Source organism: Solanum dulcamara, chromosome 11, assembly GCF_947179165.1.
Source record: "Solanum dulcamara chromosome 11, daSolDulc1.2, whole genome shotgun sequence".
Classification (NCBI taxonomy): domain Eukaryota; kingdom Viridiplantae; phylum Streptophyta; class Magnoliopsida; order Solanales; family Solanaceae; genus Solanum; species Solanum dulcamara.
This window is the reverse complement of record NC_077247.1, coordinates 55,041,827-55,061,907: the sequence shown is the minus strand read 5'-3', so window position 1 is coordinate 55,061,907 and position 20,081 is coordinate 55,041,827. Positions and strand designations below refer to the sequence as shown.

Genomic DNA, 20,081 nt, shown 5'->3' with positions numbered 1-20,081 from the left:
AGATATGGCCATCTGAAGTTGGTCATTCTTCCACAGACACGTCATGATTGGTTAAATTTGAGATTAATAGATTATAAAAATATAATCAACTATAATTCTGCCTTGTTTAGAATTATAGCTTAGTTAAATTTATGCGGAGAAGAAATCACTGAGCAAGATAAACTTGAAAAAACATACTCCACATTCCTATTCGCGAATATGCTCCTGTAGCAGCAATATCGCGAAAAGAATTTTAAGAAATATTCTGAATTACTTTCTCACCTTCTGATTGCTGAACGTCACAATGAAAAATCATGATAGTCGGCCCGTTGGACAATTCAAATAAAAGTGAAATTATTGATGAAATACAATTACATAATAAATACTATATCATTGTAAAATTTATTTCATGTACTAAAATCTACTACCCCTAATTCATTTTGAATGAAAAAATTTTAAAAAGTAGAAAAATTATTAATTAGGAATTGAAGTAGTATACCTGTCAATAATTATATTTTTAGATGTTTTATTACATTAGAAAATAATTTCAATTATTAGAGACTTATTTAATGGTCTTATATAATATAAATAATATTAAATTAAATTTTAAATTACATATTTACAGTGATGATTTTTTAAAAAAGAAATAAAGTAGAAAAATTATTAATTCGAAATGAAAGTAATGTAGTTGTCAATAATATATTTTTAAATGTTATAATAGATTTGAAAAATAATTACATATAGTAAACATTTAATTAATGGTCTTACATAATAGAAATAATATAAAAATAATAAAAAAGTGAAATAGAAAGTATAAATAATATTTTTTTAAAAATTTAGAAAATTATTAATCTCTCAATAAATAGAGATTAAAGAATAAAATAGAGATGAATCGAAAACGGTCTAAGAGATTATTTTTTCTCGTTCAGAGTCTCAGACTTGTGTTAAACTGACCTGCCACTTGTAGCAACTAGTGTCACAAATTAATTTTGAAGTTGACGCTCGACCACATTTTAAAATTTCAGAAATTAAAATTTGCCTGTCTTATTGTATGGATGATAAATGTGGCCTTGGCCTTCTTCATTGGATCGTCTGAGGTAAAAGATAAATATAAATAATTTTATAATAAAAAAATTATTTAAAAATAAATTTAAATGTCTTTGTTTGATTAATAAATTTGAAATAAATTATTTTATAATTTATATTATAGTAATAAAATAAGTAATTTCATATATATAATAAAATAAATTATTTCATTTTATCTTAAAATAATTTATTCTTAACGACCCTAATGGTTTGGCCTATTCTACCGTGTCTTTTTTTGTTTCATTATCATCTCCATGATTGATCCTTGTGTGGTTTTTTTTTTTCCTTCTCCATTCCTATTTTCACGCCAACCACCCAAAAAAACAAATCATACAGATGTAAGGAGTCGCTGGGTGTGAGGTTTTAAAATACAAAATTATTTTATTTTATTTTTAGTTGGAGATATTAGACAATTATCAAATTATTTATTTTATTATTTCTACTTTGGTGATAAAATAAATTATTCATATACTTAATGTAATAACTTATTATGTGATAACTTATTTTGAAATAGTTAATCCTAAGATAATACGTTAACGCACATTCCTTCTATGAAAATAGTATCAAGAGATTATTGTTTAAACTTTAACGTAAAATATGTTATGAGATTGAATTAAGTAATTTATTATATCAAATTTCGTATTAAAAGATTATTGTGTATCAAAAATATCATTCTATTTTTACAAGATAAGGATAAAATTATATACACATCATTCTTTCTTAGACTCAATTTATGAAATTATATTAAATATATTATTATTATTATTATTATTATTATTATTATAATATTAAATTTTGTACTTCTCTCTCATGCTAACTATGTCTTTGATCTATAAAATTTGTTGTCAAAATAAATATATATTGTTTATTTTTGCTGAGGGGCTATAAAAATCAATCTATCTTGGCTTTTGCCACAAGGGTCCACCAATATAGCCCGGGGAAAAAACGTGGTCTAATGTCCTTTCCTTTCCGTCTTTTTGTTTTTTTCACTTCCTCCTTTGATTTATTATCAAATTTATTTGACACTTAAATTTTAATTTATTTTAATTAAATATTTAAATATATGATAAAATATTTTTATTTTTATTTTTAAAAAATTATATATTTACTTATTCATCTATTAAATAATTAAATTAATTATATATAATATATCATATTTTAGAGTTATTCGTATTTCGTATAAACCTCAATAAGTAGTAAGACTTTAAGCTTCTTCCAATCAAATTTGATGTGTGTATATATATATATATATGTTAATTTTACGTGATTAACTAAGTTATTTAATGGATACTTGAAAATATATTTTAATAAAAATATTTTATTATTTATTTAGGTGTTTATTTAAAACATGTCTAATTCGAACATGGATTAAGCCTATATATTGTATCCCTCGAATTTTGTGTGCATGTGATGGGAGCAGGTTCCTTATATTGTTTTATTTTAAGTAGTTTTTAATTTTTAAGTTTATTTTTATTTTATTTTATTTTTAAAAATATTTGAAAAAATACAAAAATAAAGTAAAAGTCAAAAATTGAATATGATCAATTTATGATTTTTAATTTTAACCTAATAAGCTACTTTAAAAAAATCAATTCAAACCCCTCACCAAAACGTAATAAGCCTTTCCATGTTGTTTGTCTTTTGTAAATATACATTATTTGTTAAGTATATAAATATATTGGGTGTAGAGAGAGAGAGACTGAATTCTCCTTTTCGGGATCTCAATGTCTTCAAATGGAAATAAATAAATAATGTCTTCACATGGAATGGTATCGGTCTTACGCAACTTTCAACTAAAACTAGTGAACCGGTAATGTCAAAAGTAATTAGAATTTAATAAAAGTTGAGGAAAGTGGATTATGATTTATTTGACCATTTCATTTATTAACTCAATTCAGTTCTAACTTAATAGTTTACCACATTATTGCTTATTGTATTAGAGATAGGTATTATACATTGATTTCTATTCATTTGTCACTTTTAACTTATTGTATTAACAATAATATGTATTAATTTTTTAAAAATTATCCTTTATTTTATTTAATAAAAGAAGAATTTCAGTGACTTCAAAAGTTTTTGTCATGTTGTAATAAATACAATAGAATTATGCCCAAACGCCCACTAAACATTTGGGTACCTAAGATCAAATGTCCAATTCATTTATTTTTCTGGTATTCAAGCAGGTTGTCCAATTTTCAATTGAGTGACTTCAACACTCTATTGGTTTCACTTTTTTTCATGACCAAACGCCCACTAAACTAAATATTTAGGTACCTATTAAATAGTATGGTGCAAACTGAGTGCACGGTAAAAATAAATAAATTATATTGGTATGAATCACAAAAGGTACTAGGAAATTACACTGATAGCCCTGCAAATGAAAGGATCTTGAAATTACAAGGCCCGTGTTGTATATCCTAGGCCCATTCTTGTCTCTGGAACCTAAAGGCCCAAATAAATTGGCACAGCGCGAAACGGGTCAGAGTCGGGTCTCCGGCTGGTTCCATGGAAGAGGACGACGGGAGGAGAGAAGCTGCTATAGCATCAGCACCATCTCTGCAGCCCAATTTCACCACCAAAAATGGTGTCAACCCTGCTCAAATTTCCAAATTTCAAGTAATCTCTTTCTCCTCCTTTGACATGTCTAATTGAACCTAGTTTCCTTGTTTTATATTTCACTCTGAAGAAGCAGTAATTATGATAACTGTGAGTTGAGGAAATGGAATGAAATTGGCCAGAATAGAGCAAAATGGTTATAGAGGATTTGTCTAGATGATATATGTTCTCTATTGTTATGCTAGAGTTTTGGATCTCCCATTTGTTGCACTAATAACCTGCGTTCGCGAATTATAGAGCTATAAGATTTATGGTCATTGTTAATAAAATTTATTACCTCAATTGAGTCTGTGGAGATTTCCAGAGGCATCAATTTGGAATAAGAGCTTAATAGTTATGTGAGAGTTTTAGTATTATTTGGAATACCCTTCATGAAGCCCAGCATCTGATCACCTCTATTATTAAGTAAAACTCCTCCAATATTCCCTACACCGAGGTTACCTAAGGAAGAATCATCAGTATTGGGATTGAGGAGTAGTTGATTGAATATGTCGAGGAAAACCAAGAATTTTCGCTGGTTGTTTGTCCAAGCTACATTAGAGGTTAATGTGTGTGAATTTCACTGTTTTCCAGTGGAGTTGTAAAGCATATCACTTTGTTGTGCTTTGCAAGGACGTTTGATTTGTTCAATCCCCCAGAGAGAAAAAACAACCTTTGGTTGTGTGAATGGCAATTTCTCACTAATATCATGGTAGGTTGATGTGTTTTGGCATTCACATGAACCTACAATGATAAAGCATGACACATCATGTGACTTTCTAGTCACATATATATTAATAACTGATGTGTGGTAGGGACTAGAGGAAGTTGTAGGTCGCTTTAATGGAGGTCCATTTTCTTGTTTGTAGCTATAACTTATAGCCTATAAGAAAGGATGCTTAGCTATCACTGCCATACGTCCACATGTCCGATTTACAGTTTTCCCAACAGTAATATCTAAAGCATGAATTACAAGTTGGAAAACATTGAGTTGTTATTCTTGAAACAGTAGAATTAATTGAAGGACATCTGCCTCACCTAATAAGTATTAGGTATACCAGAGCACACAATTATTTGCGAGCTTTATGTAACACGTGCAATTAAGTATTTGCAAGCTATTTCAGAATATGAAACTATAAGTTAAAACATAGCATGTTATTATGCTCAGAATGATGAGTGACAGTTGGGCACTCTTAAAGTTCTCAATCTTTATCCACATATACAAATTGATGTTCCACTCTATGATCCCTTTAATATTTTTCTCTAAGTCATGGAGTAAAAGTTATTTTGATTATGGACTGTATAGTTGGATACCTAGTTACGAGATGATAAAATCGCTCTGACAAAGTGAACATCAAAACTTTGAATACTGAAGTACAGGCCAGCAACATCATTGATTAAATATCCTGACAAAGGAAATTCAAAACTTGCTTGCTGAGCTACGGGTTAGGGACTACAATATTGAGTGTATGACATTTGGATATAAAGATATGTGTGCGTAGTTGTTTTAGTTTTTTCCATCTTACTTTGACTGGATTGATTTTTCAATATCATATTCTTTGGATTTGCCAGGAGTTGCACCGAAGACGCTTAAAAACAAAAACAAAATCTAAGGTTAAGGATAAATCAAAAGGTATGTAGTTTGATTTTTCAGCACTTTGTTTACATTTTCAATGTTTATTTTTTCCTTTTTTGTTTATATTTTCTATTGAAAGTGAATTTCTAGTTAACATTTTGATGAGGAGAGGTTTTCAGGAACTCTTGTGGAGTCTGAAATGTATAATGGTAAAGATGTCAATGCCAAATGCAAGGAGATCATAGATGAAAAATTAATTAAAACAGCTAAAGATCCGAGAATTACTTTGTCAATAGGCAGTACGACGGACCTTTCATCCTCTCAAGAAGACAACACACTGTCAAAAAAGCGGCAGAAGTTGCATTGGGGGTATGATCCTTCAAAATGTTTGCAATCATTATTTTTAGAACGAACCATTAGAGTTTTAGTCCCCCCCCCCCCCAGCGCGTGCGGAAAAAAAGAAGTAGGGCCAAAGCACATTTAACAGTAGCTTACCTTTAGTATTGTATTTGGTTGGTTATGTTTCTTTCTTTTTGATATTGTGATTTTGTATGCTTTATGTTCTTATGAATCGTGCACTTTTTACCAACTGTAGGCTCGACACCAAGGAGAGATGGGAAAGGAAATCCAATATGTAGAGATATCAGCCTCTTGAGTATGAATTGCTGCTATCATGCCAGACAGCTCCAAGGAAGGCCAGCGTATTTGATCTAGATGTCATCATAATTGATCTATTATGAATTAAGATGATGTCTGACTATATCATCTAAGCTTGTAAACCCAAGGTTAAGAGTGTGAAGATGTACACTGATCCCTAGGTTTATGGGGCGATAGGAACTAAGCCTCGGCTCAGGCGTAGATCAACCAATAACTGATAAATAACTTTGATTCTTATGGCCCTTTCACTTGTAAATGCACATGTTTCATTTGTTAAGCAGTACTAATATTTTTCTTGCAAATAAATAAATAGATCATGTAGTTTGGAAATTCCAGCAAGTAGCTCTTCTTATGCTCTAAAAACTGGTTTGTCTGGAACCTAGACAACCTATATGGTACTTTTGATTTTCAGAGCACTAGCCCCTCTAACACTTGATTAACATTCGATAGATTATACAGCCCGAGCAATCTAAGTTGTAGATTTGGGTTTAGTTTGTTGTCTGATACTTGCTTAGATATTTATTTTGTGATTGATACTTTCTTATTTAGCTGGACAGTACACACATTCGAGGATTTAACTTGTGATGCATCATCCTAGAAGGATTGTCCAAGAGGTTCAAACGGTGTGAACTAGATTCGGGGATTTCACATTTATTAATGGACTCACTTGTATATCAATTTATGGTTAAGTGATTTAATAATTTGAGAATATACACGAATTCTCAGTCATGGTTTATTTATTTATTGAACGAAATCTTGCATGATTACCAATTCCTACGGGTAGAACATAGATGAAAGTGATAAATACATGATTCTCTTGCATGATTGTTTGCTAAGGATTTCCTATTGCTGGACATATATTATCATCTCATCTTGCATGCCTGCGCTTCATTGCCGTCCCAAATAATTAACAGCTGACAAAGACTTCTGAAAATGGGTTCCGAAATACTCATTTATCGGATCATCTTCCATAACAGTTACATGATTTTACAATGTTGCATGATTCATGTTGCCGGAGTACAAGAAAATCAAAGAGACAGCTAAAGCGTAAGTGATACAACTCCAGTCTCGCAATAATAGACTCTCAATGTGGAGAATCTCTTCTATATCAGACCACTGGATGGCGGAAGCTGAAATTACCCTCAGCTGTTCATGTTGTGACACTCAAATTGCTGGACTCAACTCACGTTCTATCTCCTCCAGTGACCGCCCCTTTGTCTCCACAACGTTACCAGCTATATACATGACAGCAAGAAGACAAACGGATGCAAATCCCATGTACACCGTACTGATTCCAAATTTATTTACAACACTCAGGAAGTACAGGCCAATAAAGAAGTTTGTTATCTGTTCAAAGAGAAATACGAGTTAAGAGACAATAATGAATGAATGAACCTTCAATTAATCTTCCAGTGCTGCAAATACCACCACAGTGAAGGGCAACAAATCAATTCCTACCTTTTCTTATTTAGCTTCTTAGAGCTCATGCTGGGAACATATAATAACAATCAAAAGCAAAAGATACTTCTTAAACAAAAGAAGCAAACAATAATACTCAATATCAGAGAACCAAGGGACTACTGTCTCTGGTGCTTCAATAAAATGCATATTCCCCTAAGCACCCTGACATGTCATGTTACCCAAGAGCCGTGGCATTGAGAACTATGCTCAAAAGACATTTGAGCATTACTTCTGTCAGCACACAATTCAGCTTATTGTGATATTAGAGACTGGGGCATAAAAGTTCGCTTCCAGCTAATCATGGAACATCATAAGTGATGTTTACACTAGTTATAAACTTTTATTTGTCAAAAAAAAAGAATGAAATATAGACTGTGTTAACATTTTTAGCAGCAAAAAAAGTACTAAGGTTTCCAAGCAGTAACTCACCCAATGCATCCCCAACGAGAGAGCCACCGCTTTTGCCCTAATTCTGGAAGCAAATATCTCTGGAAGTAGAAGAGCAGGCACAGGACCAGCACCAAGTGAAAAGGACAACACGTAGCTGCAGAGAAAAAAGGTAACCACAAATACATTTCATTTGCATTCCTTACAAAAAAGTTCATTTGCATTGACAAAGGGGACAAAGATGCTGCCTAAAATAGAAGAAATTGCTTCAGTGGAAAAAAGAAGTTATGATCTAACAGCAAGGACGGACGTGATACTTACAGGACAGTACCAAGAACAGACAGTGTGCCAGAATATGGTGTCAGGACCTTCCAAGTGAATGACAAGGAAAGCAACATCATTGATGCAGCCTGTGAAAAGAGAATACAATGAGAATCGGAAACAAAATGGATAGAACAAGATAAAGCTAAAAATAGATTAAATCAGAAACAAGCCAAAAATCAAGAGGATAACACCTAATGTCCCCTCAGGCCTCATCATATGCATGCATGGGTTGCAGCTAAGGAACCATCTTAGCATTGACAACTGGATGCATAAAAGCACGAGTTCAACTGCCAAGGATAATTAGTATAAGACGGTACAAGTCTCAGGCAAGCTATCCCAGAGAGCTTCAGTTGAAATTTTCTCTGCTAGATGATTACAGTTAGGGAGTATTTCAAAGACCTCCATTCAAATTTACCTTTATACCACTAACTTCTCTTCTGGTTAGGAATATTACACTCACTCCTTTATTTTGATTTTTTCATAACGAAACTTGTCTAAATGATATAAGATTTTTATATTTTTCCAAAAGTGGTCTTCAGTGATATATTAAAGTGGAGAAAAGATGAAGATTTAAACCTGAAGGAATATAACCTCTGGACCTTAGCTTCTAATGGATTTCCATCTTGCTTCTATGAAGAGGAGAAATCCAAATTGTGTGAACTACCACACTCAACCTATTTTATTCATTCACATGCTTACAGTTCGTCTATTAATTAGGAGAATTATATGTTTCTCCATTTTATCAGTTAAGGGTACACAAGGACATCTTTGGAATATTACAAATACTTTTATCATGTACATCAATCTTGTTATAAAAGAATCAAAATAAGGGAGGTTAGTGTAAAATCTTGAACTATGAGGGAGGTTAATGTTGCAAAGGTATACCTGGAGAGAGGTCTGTGAAATTTCCCCTTATGGTTAAGATTCCATGTTTTTACATAATCATCTTAGAAGACTAAGACTTACAAAGAGAATAATCAAATTCCATGTTTGGATTAGAAAACAGTTTGGTCCTGTATAGTTTGGTCTCCTTCTAAAAGAAAACAATATTTGTGTTGGGATTTTGCATTTGGTTTTGGTTTTCTGGGAAAAAATAAACAGTGGCTGTTTCTTTTTTCAAATCAAAACAGTTATTTCCGAACATCCCCAAGTAAAGTGATTTAGGTATTGCTCTAGGCAAGGATTTAGGTTTTCAATCACTACTACATAAATGATTTGCATCACATTATAACAGGGTATAGGATTGCTACTTGCTAGTGCTAGAGATAGAATTTCTGGAAGCACAAGGTCGTTCAACAAGCATAGATTTGCTTGTTTCTTTTCCCATGAAGATTTTGCTGTTTTTTCGTAAGTATAGATACATGTGTGTGCGCATCCAAATGGCTACCAAAACCTTCAAATAGAATACATGTAATTTATCACCTAAAAGTAAAAAAATCGCATATTCCTCAAAGGATGAATGCCGATCAGTTGCAAGTTGTAATTTTTTTTTGACATAGTAAACTCCATCTAGGACTAAAAACGACTTACCATTCCAGTATAGCTTATGAGCAAGAGACTCTTCCTTCCTTGTTTGTCCATCAAAGAGGATGCCACCGTTGTCCCTGGATGAATATGTACCCAATTAGAATAATATATTCTATATTTAGCCAGAGATGTTACCAAAAACCTTGAGGAGATGACTAACCAAAGACGTTGGCTGCTCCAACCAGAGCACTGGCTGCTACATCAGATGAAATTCCAGCACTTCGGAACACTGCTGTGGAATAATAGACAACAGCATTTATCCCAGCCAACTGCTGTAACAAGAACATAGCTGCACCAATGCTAACAACTGCAATGATGACAACAATTAGACCATTTTGGTTGTACAATATGGCACAGAAATATCAGGAGCTCAAAATATCACATATATTTGGAATGATGGAATGAGTGACCACAGACTGATATTAGCACATTAGGAACAAACTCCGGTGGAGAAATGCGTGCGCACAAGCAAAAACCAGACATGCTTTTATTCTTTGTAGAACTAATTGAGTTGTAAGTAATAGTTCTCTTCCAACCAAGGAAATTATGAAGTTGACAAATTACGGAAGACGAGAATTAAGGTCCATTGTTCTACATATTGACCAAAAAAAACGAAAAAACAAAAACAAAAAACAAAGAAAGTTGATTAAGGAGTAAAAAGGAGACGCATACCAGACTAAAACCTATGCTTCAGTGATACTCAAGGTTTTGGAACTTAAGCAAAATAACTGACACGTTTTTCTTTATTGCAGCAGAGCAGAACTACACACCACTGTCCGAAATTCCTAATGATGGTGGCGCAGGATGACAGCCAAAAGGCAGATGTTAATAATTTGACGACATGTACAGAAATTTGAGTTCGTTCTTAAAACAATATGTAGCAAACCATTAGACCAAAGGATATAAGAACTGAGCTTCAGACGCTTATTAGACATGCAGCATCAAATTATCTACAACACTGAATGATCAAAGATATACCTTTCCAATAACGGCTACTAAATAGATCAAGCCACCCAGCATCTGGTTCTGAAGAACCCCGAGCAGAAGCTTCCAAATCACCCAATACCTCAGCAACTCTTTCTTTACCATATAGCCTTTTAATAGATGTCTCAGCTTCAGAAATTCTCCCTTGCTGCAAAATAGAATTGGATAGTTTAAGACTACAAGTCTCTAACATGGATTGCAGCAGTAGACAGGATATCCACAATGAAGATTTCAAACTAGAAAAGAAAGATCTCATAAGAAACCTGATAGAGCCACCGAGGACTTTCTGGAGAAAATGCCATTCCTAGTGCAAGTAAAACAGATGGAATAAGTGCGATACCAAACATTGTTCTCCACCTGACATATGAATTGGAGACATGTCATGGATTTAAACCCAACTATTTAATCATTAACACGAGAACTGCAAAGGTTGGAAAAATCCATGCTCGTTAGAGTTTCTGAAGTCTGGAAACTACTAGTTGTAGAACCTCATTCATTTGTGAACAATTTAGAAGGAAAAGTATCATTTAGAAACGCCAATAAGACATAATAGTCATTCAAATGGCTGATGAAAGATATGGAAGTAGAATATGCAATAAGCCCAGAAACAAGCAAATAAGTAAATAAAATAACATTAATGGGTAATCCTGTGAGGAACCACTTGCTCTGGCGTAAATTAGAAAAGTTAAAAGAGCAGGTATACAACTTGATTTTAGTTCTTCCCAATATAATAAAAAATGGTTGATCAGAAAATATTCCCCAAGCATTAACGGTTTGGCATCTGGAACATTCAAAAAGGATCACTAAATGTTAACACTACAGAAACAGAGTACTGCTATTTGCTTTAGAATCCAAAAATTGGAGTACGGCACTGGTTATAGAAATTAAAACCCTTGGGGATAAACAATTATCATTTTACTTCAAATTCTTTCTCAAGGAAAACAAAAACTCAATTCACAATGAAATTCCCTGATGAAAAAGATCATAAAATTAATGCAAAAATTATAAAATTTAAAGAATAATAAAAAAACCTGAGTACTTAATTAATTTTAAAACAATTAGAAGACTGCCAGGTAAGCATCTAAGGGGCAAAGAAAGACATAACGACTTTCATCAAAGAACCAAATAAATAAACTTAAGCTTAACTCACCCCACCACTTTATGAAACAAGAGAAATACACCAGTAACTGAACTAAGGTGAATATTGCATGTAAGTTGTAATAATCAATAGAAGATTCATGAACTACAAAGAATGAAAACATAAGCAGACTAAAGAATCAGGCACCAAAGTGCTAAACTCTGCCATCTACCACCACTTTAATCTCAAACTAGTACAGAATTATGTTAGAACCACCAAATGGGTACCCTATTGGTTCTGGACTAATCAGATCTAGATAGAACCATTCGTGACATCTTGTTGGAATCTTCTTTTGTCAAAATCTTTTGAAAGGCCTATGGCTGACTTCATGTACCAATCATTTAAAATTTACAGAACTCTAAATTGTTTTCTGCTATGAACATACTTAATGAGAAATTACCACAAAGGATTTCCAGACAAAGGCAATCCAACCACTAGTGCAGCAAGAATTCCAATGCAAATGAATAGCTGATTGACCGTTCCAAGTGTGCCGCGAATTTCCGTGGGCGAGATCTAAGCACCAAAAGTTTGTTGCAGTGAAAACGATAGTAAAACCTTTGCATACTGTCTAATAGGTGTAACATTGAGTAAGATATACACCTCAGATATGTAAAGTGGCACAATAGCAGATGAGATTCCAATGCCAATTCCAGTAAGTAGCCGTCCAATGATCATAGCCTGAACACTCTGGGCAGTGGTACTGAAAGTTTTGACATCATATTAGATGCTTGTATCAATGGTAATGGCCTGACATTGTATCTCTGACTATTGTAAGGTACATACCATAGAAACGCACCAACTGCAAGTGGAACTGCATCCAATATAAATGTCTTTGTTCGGCCAAATTTATCAGCCAGAGCTCCACCAGTAAATGAACCAACAAAGGCGCCAGCAAGAACTGTGCTAACAATCCATCCTAATAAAAGCAATCAAATAAAAAATTGTTACTCCTATATTTAGATAACAAACCAAAAGAAGTAAACAGTAAGAAATAGGACATCTGAACAAGGCTTGCCAAATAATTGTTTTCCCTAATACAGCCAAAACATTAACTCTGGGACAGAGCAAAGGCTTCATAAAGAAGCTGACCCTTTTTCCAGCAGCTCATAAACTAGTAAAATAGGATAGTAGTCAAATGAAGCTATATTTCACATTAAAAAAACCATTCAATCAAAACTTGCCTTGTATAACAGTGTTCTCGGCAATCCCAAGATCCTTAGCTAGGTACTCAAGGGCACCATTCACCACCCTGAACCAGAAAATTGACAGTTATCGTGGAGCTTAATAGCACAGTATAAACCAGAGGGTTACATGTATAAACTGCAGGGCTTCGAATGTACCTGAACTAAAATTGCTTATGGCTTAGAAATGCCTGAACTAGAAATGTTTGGTCAGTCTAACCCACAAATTGAGCAGACCGCCAACCAGAACTGAACTAATTCATCTATTTTCACTTTCTAAAGTATGGTGGTAGAAACACTCCCCTATCCCATAACAACTGTCACATTCCTCTTTCAGTGGGTTCTCCAAGAATTATGTCAACTTTATTAAAAGCAACTTTTATCATTCAACTTTCCATACAGTTGGGCCGGCAAGCAAGACCAACTAAGCAAATACTATGCTTGCACTTTTTTTGGTTAAGGTTTGGGTGCAAACCATTAAAGTCCAACTAGTGTGTAAAACAAACCAAACCCGTGGACACACCTATGAGATGCATAAACATGTTGATGGAGAGGCAACTATGATAACATATGTAAGATAAAATACTAGTAAATGAATGTTCTTCAGTCATATAATGTCATACCCTAGGTGATATCCAAATAAAATTGCTCCCAGACAAGCTACACCCACATAGGGAAGTACTGTTCCAGATGATTGCCCTTGAACTTTGAGAGGTGCTGCATCCTCAATATCCTCTCCTGCCACGCATCAATAGACATGATTGTTATTAAGTTTTATGCACCATGCAGGACCTTTGTTGTTATCCTATTGCAAAAGCATACAAAGATAGTGAGGCTTCCATCGCTTAGATTTAGGGCGATAGGGCGCAAAAGAGGCAGTCAGGTTGCAACTTATTTAAATTTCAACAACATTCTTTGTACAACATACTCTGCTGAATGCTGATGCTTGATGCACATGACAGAAAAATTAAAATATTCTTTTTTCCAAAAGAGAACCTAAATACAATATACTCGAACAGAAAGCTCATGAAAATGCGAAGTTTAGGTACATGTTTTGGTTGTTTCAGGAAATGAGATCCAAAACTAAGAATAGGTAATAGAGAAAAGAGAGACTTTTCACTCGGTTCCCATCCATATGAGAAAAGCTAATAATCTTTAACTATCTTCCATGCACTATAACCGTCCACCGGATGTGACATGTCTCACTCGTAACATGCATGCAATCCACAAATTCCTAAGGTTGACCATTCTCCCCAAATTACAACTAACCGTACCACCGTACCAGTAATGCAGTACCATAGCAATTTCACACCCAACTATTATCCACTTTTAGTCTCCCCATCCTTTCCCCTTTACCAAATCACAAATGAGGTGATATACTGTTGTAGCAGACAAAAGAGAACCAGAAATCCCAGACTACCAGTGAACAATTTCTAGCCACCTTATGTTAGCAGAATTTAATTCTCCTTCGCATGCAAAAGCAGAAAGCGAGCCAACTTGGAGCAGTCCCACAAACATATCTGTAATGAGATCAGCAATGAATTGCCTCACGTTTTAATTTAATAGAGTGAATGAGACAAGATTAAACTTAACCCTAAACTCATTAAGGAGGAAAATTACATGTCTCTAAACAGGTGCATATGATACCAAAATGTCATATTTTCATCACGGCACAAGGAGATTCGGATTCTACACCCCAAAAAACAATCAATCAAATATGTCTCTTTCTATATAAATCCTCTGCATCAAGCTATACAGTTGATTTAGTATATAAATACGAAAAAGGAGAATTGTGACATGTACCAGAAGCTCGAACTCTGTGTGATCTGGCCTTTGCTGACGAACCGAAGACACTTTGAACAGTTCTCCTGGCACGGCCAAGTTCGATTCCCATAGAAGCAGAATCCATACTTACTCCGAAGCAACTGTTCCTCTCCGTCATCCGGAGACTTTTACTAGATAAATTCCTACTACGCAAATCACCAACGCCTTGCAAAATCCTTCGATTCTGAAGGCCAAATCCTGTGTTGCCTTTGACTGTGAAAGTTGAAGCTTGCATTTTGATAGCCTTTAATGCTTACCTGCGTAAAAAACATATAAAAGAAAAGTCAACAAAATAAAAAAAGCAATAAATAAAGCAATACACAAGACGCCCATACTGAAACGACTCGACATGAATCGGAAATCGACACCAAATTTGAAGCAAAATAAGAACAAATCACAATCTAAAGAGCTGATTTATGAAGAAATCAAACAAAATCGCAATGATATTAAAAATTATCAGGAAAAATTAAATAAATCGAGAATTAGAATAAATACAGTGGAATTATGCAAAGCAGAGTGTTGAAGGTGAGAGTTTTTTGAATTTGCTAGTTGTATATTGTTCTTCTTCAGTTAAATTTACAGTAGAATATTGTTGTTACGAAGTGGCATTGGGAGGTTCGATGAATTCGAAGAGAGCTGAGAATTGTGATGGAAATAACTGTTCCCTTACTTTTTATTTTAACTGATCGCTTATACTAATCTACCAACGAAGTTGATGGACAAATGCAATTATTTGCTCTTATATGCTCCTCTTCCCGTAATTAAATTACATCACATAAATTAAAAATAAAAATATAATTCTTTAATATTAATTTTATATTAAATATATTTAAAATTAGAAAAATAAATAATATTTTAATATATTTCACCTGTTTTTTATTTGTAATTATAAGTATTGTTAGAGAAAATGGTATATAAAAATTATAATTTGAGTAAGGATTTAAATTTATTTTTATTGAACAAGAGGAAGAGGAAAAGGAAAAAGAGAAAACAGGAAGAGGTTATGGATAGAATACAGTTGGATTGCAGATTAGATTTGGATTACATTACAATTTACACGGGGCCGCACGTGATGTGTTCTTTCTAATCTCTGACGTGTCATTATTCCTTAAATTGACTAATCCACCTCATCTATGGCCCAGGGCTCGGCCCGCAAATGGTACGGGCCTCAGAATTAATTCAAGACTGTAAATTTTCACTTTTGTCGTTCATTTCTGGTAAATTTAGTTGGAAATATTAGGACAAATACATGGTATGTATTTACTATATATTGTTATAGTTGGAAATATTTATCATTTGCAATTATTGTTTTATAAATATAGTTATGTTGATGCCCCTCTTTCCTCTCTCTTCTCTCTTTGCCTTCTTTTTCTGTGGAATATAAATATAAATGGTGACGTCAATTATACAAATACAAATTATAACACAAATATACATGATAATATATAAATACAATAGAAAAGACTACAAATACATGTGAATACACATATAACTTGTTATGAATTACAACAATGATGTAGTTGTATTTGTTGATACAATTATATATATATTCGTCGACATCAATTATATTCATGATACATTTATTGATCAGATATATAATTATTAATTAAATATACAAATTAATTGTATCTCTCTCTCTCCTCTCTCCCAGATCTCGCTCACATCTCGTTTTTCTTAGAACATTTAGATATGGAGCAATTGTGAGGTACCATTCTAGAAAAATCATTTTGTTTGGTTCTATGTTTTTAATTTTAGCTTTTTTTGATTTTTTTTTTTATAGTGTATGTAAAGATGATTTAGAAAGTAATTTATAAGTTAAAAATGATAAATTAATCGTATTCAATTTTTATCTTTTAGCTACTTTTTTAATCTAAAATTAAATGGTTGAAAATATTTCTTTTTCTTTCTGAAACACCATTTAAAATAAAGAAAGAGTTTAAAAGCCAAAAGCATTCAAAATAAATACCTTCTTAGACTCAACCTTTTTCTTAAATCATTATGCAAAGTAGTCTCTCCTTTTTTGGGGGGTTGAAGGTGACAAAATCAAACTCAATTAGTCTAATTCGTTTAAGTTTGACCCATCCACTTATTACCCTTGTTATCAAACGGATTAGGTGTTTGACATTAAAACATGAATCAAAGGTAGGTTGTGTTAGGGCCATTCAAAATCAAATCGTAAATAAGAAGTCAAATCGAAAAAAAGTTATTGATGTATTGGTAAGAAGTTATTAATTTAGTAGTTTTGATAACAATTATGATAAAAAAAATTATATCGGATTATCAATTTTTAACGGTTTAAGTTTTTTTTCTTAACGGATTAACTAATAAACCCGATAGTAAATTAATAAATTATATTATACTATTCGGTATATAAATTCATTGATTTAGGATTTAGGTTCATACTTACATTTCTCACTGTCTTAAACTCTCGTTGTTCTACAAGATGTTAATATTTGCTTCTGACCAAGTATCTGCCAACTCATGTGCATAGTTCATAATTGATTTGTAAGTACCGAATGTCATCTTGCATTTAGAAAAAATGTCAATGTTTAAATCAATAATCAATAAATGGATATAATTTATTTAACTATCACTATAAATAATAGTTTAGTATATCTATAAATCAATAATTAATAAGTCGAACAAATCAACTTCAAAATCGAACCAATTGATACAATCCTAGGTTGAGCCCATGTTTAATCGGTAATGAAATCGATAAAAACATGGGTAAATTACCCTTTTACACATATTTCCCTAATATATTTACTTTTATTCCCATATACATCAAAAAAATTCCAAATTCCCTCTTTTTCCTTTCTCTCTCTATACCTCACTGATACATCCGTCTCTTCCTTCATCCTTGCCCTAATTTGCTCTAGTTAATTTGTTATTCTTCAACTGTTAATCAATTTCAAGGTTCCAAATAAGGTATATTTCAATCTCCCCTTATATGGAATTTTACTTCATCCTCATTTAATCTGATTTCTCCTAAAATTTGTATATTTTGATTTCTTCTGAAAATCTTTGAAAAATCTTCTAAATTTTTATCATTTGCTTTCTTCTGTAAATCTTTCTATTTTTATTTCTCATACCTTCAATGATACATATGGAATCCGTTCATGGTCTCAAACAGTCCAATAAAAATCAACGAATTCTTGTTTCTCCTGGTTCTGATTCGTCTTGAGAAGGTTACGACGAAGTTAGATCCAAACATCGTAACGATCCAGCAGTGATGAATAAGCTACGTGAGAAATTGAAGTCGAAAGCTACAGTTAAACATGCACCCAAAGAAATAGACAACAAGATTGAAGGGGTTACAACATGCCCTAATCTCCCAAAGGTATGTGTTCAATTAAGTTTTTATTTTAGAATGAAAATTTTGTGAAGGTTTTAATGATTCTGATACATATCATTTATGTATCAGATACATAATATCTTTTTAAAAGGAATTTTTTTTGGAGATTTTCTATTTCTGATACATCATGTTTAAGTGTCAGTTTCTGTTGTTTTAATTTTTAATGATTCTGATACATATACATTTATGTATCAGATACATAATGTCTTTTTCAAATGTAATTTTTTGGAGATTTACTATTTCTGATACATCATGTTTAAGTGTCATTTTATGTTGTTTCAAGTTTTAATGAAGCTGATACATATCATTATGTATCAGATACATAATGTCTTTTTCAAATGCAATTATTTGAGATTTACTATTTCTGATACATTATGTTTAAGTCTCAGTTTCTGTTATTTCAAGTTTAATGATTCTGATACATCTACATTTATGTATCAGATACATAATGTCTGTTTCAAATGCAATTTTTTGAGAATTACTATTTCTGATACATCATCTTTAAGTCTCAGTATTTGTTATTTCAAGTTTTAATGATTCTGATACATATACATTTATGTATCAGATACATAATATTTTTTCAAATGCAATTTTTTGGAGATTTACCATTTCTGATACATCATGTGTAAGTGTCATTTTTTGATGTTTTAAGTTTTAATGATTCTGATACTTCTACATTTATGTATCAGAATATAATATATAACTGTTTCTGATACATCTTCTGTATGTATCAGAATCTCATCTCATGGATCAGATATTTTAATGCATATGATACATCGTATTTATGTATAAAGTTCAAGTTGTATTTAACCATTTTCATGCCAATGCAGGGAATGAAATACGTCATCAAGAAGATCTTGTCCCACCCATTGAGATTCGGAACGGCATATAGGGCTAATTTTCTTGATGATTTTGAATAATCAATAGGTGAAGAAGGTATAAAGTTATTTAGGATGGAATTTCTATTCCAAATACTGGACTACATGCCGAATTCTTCCGTTCAATATATGCCACACTATTGTGGAATTTTGGTTGTCGAAAGGCCAAGGATGGTTATGTTAGCGATACCGAAGATCCTAAAAAATCTAAGAGAGATTTCATATCTTCTACTCAAGGAGAACCGATGGACGTAGAGTAGTTTTTTTTTTGAATTTTGTATTAGAAGAATGTACAATTACCAGACTTTTAAGTTTTTCTCATGTATGAAACTCTAATATAAGATGAAAGTTTATATATCATATTATCAAGCATCAAACTTGACTGCTTCTTGATTCTGATACATACTATTAATGTATCATATTCTAATGTATAAAACTTGACTGCTTCTGATACATATTGTTAATGTATCATATTCTAATGTATAAAACTTGACTGCTTCTGATACATACTGTTAATGTATCATATTCTAATTTATCAAACTTGATTATTTCTGATACATACTGTTAATGTATCAGATTCTAATTTATCAAACTTGAATTCTTCTGATATTGTATATGTATCAGCATCTTATGTATCAAGATTTAGTGATTCTGATACATCTTATTTATGTATCAGAATCTCATTTATGAGCTTTAATGAATCTGATTCATCTTGATTATATATCAGATTATCATGTATCAATATTTAATGTTTCTGATACATCTTGTCTATGTATCAACACCTCACGTATCAATCTTTAATGTGTCTGATACATCTTGTTTATGTATTAAAATTCTCATGTATCAAAATATAATGATTCTGATACATCATGTTTATGTATCAGATTCTGATACATCTCATGATTCTGATTGAATTTTTTTTCGCACTGATGCTCTGTTTTTAGAATTTTCCTTGATCTTCATAACTATTTTGTTCTTAAAAGGATTATTTACCTTATTTAGCACTTTAATTGATTGAAACAATCAATCATAACTTAAATTACGTTACTATCCATAAATAACTCACAAGCATTAATTATTTTACACCCAAAAACTGATGTATCAGGAAGGTGAGTAATGTATCAGAAAT

The 20,081-nt window shown here is 32.3% G+C and overlaps 2 protein-coding genes across 3 annotated transcripts; one reads left to right on the top strand and one right to left on the bottom strand.

Annotated features, from left to right (window-relative positions):
* The first annotated feature begins 3,351 nt into the window (after positions 1-3,351).
* Positions 3,352-6,232, top strand: LOC129872725 (uncharacterized). The gene is given in 6 exon segments (XM_055947644.1): positions 3,352-3,372; positions 3,450-3,509; positions 3,511-3,681; positions 5,233-5,293; positions 5,416-5,605; positions 5,832-6,232. Coding segments are annotated over 6 exon segments (546 nt in total). The 3' UTR covers positions 5,875-6,232.
* A 586-nt stretch (positions 6,233-6,818) lies between these two features.
* Positions 6,819-15,425, bottom strand: LOC129873070 (plastidic glucose transporter 4). Of its 2 annotated transcripts, none has more exons than XM_055948072.1 (14): positions 15,215-15,425; positions 14,699-14,976; positions 13,519-13,633; positions 12,896-12,963; positions 12,498-12,630; positions 12,315-12,414; positions 12,115-12,227; positions 10,840-10,933; positions 10,571-10,724; positions 9,753-9,899; positions 9,596-9,669; positions 8,063-8,151; positions 7,784-7,898; positions 6,819-7,240 (listed from the first exon to the last, which is right to left on the bottom strand). In XM_055948072.1, exons 2-14 carry the CDS (start codon positions 14,952-14,954, stop codon positions 7,058-7,060), a joined length of 1,641 nt encoding a protein of 546 aa, XP_055804047.1. In that variant the 5' UTR covers positions 14,955-14,976; positions 15,215-15,425; the 3' UTR covers positions 6,819-7,057. The 2 variants fall into 2 exon arrangements, with proteins under 2 accessions (XP_055804047.1, XP_055804048.1); XM_055948073.1 differs by having other exon boundaries at positions 15,390-15,407.
* Between the last annotated feature and the right edge of the window lie 4,656 nt (positions 15,426-20,081).

Bases quoted from the DNA above. Each gene is read 5' to 3' on its own strand.
- LOC129873070 (XM_055948072.1), bottom strand. From the start codon at position 14,954: ATGCAAGCTTCAACTTTCACAGTCAAAGGCAACACAGGATTTGGCCTT. The intron at 12,631-12,895 runs GCAAGTTTTGAT...TGCTTTTATTAG, and splicing joins CGAGAACACTGTTATACAAG to GATGGATTGTTAGCACAGTT. The intron at 9,670-9,752 runs GTTAGTCATCTC...ATATTCATCCAG, and splicing joins TGGAGCAGCCAACGTCTTTG to GGACAACGGTGGCATCCTCT.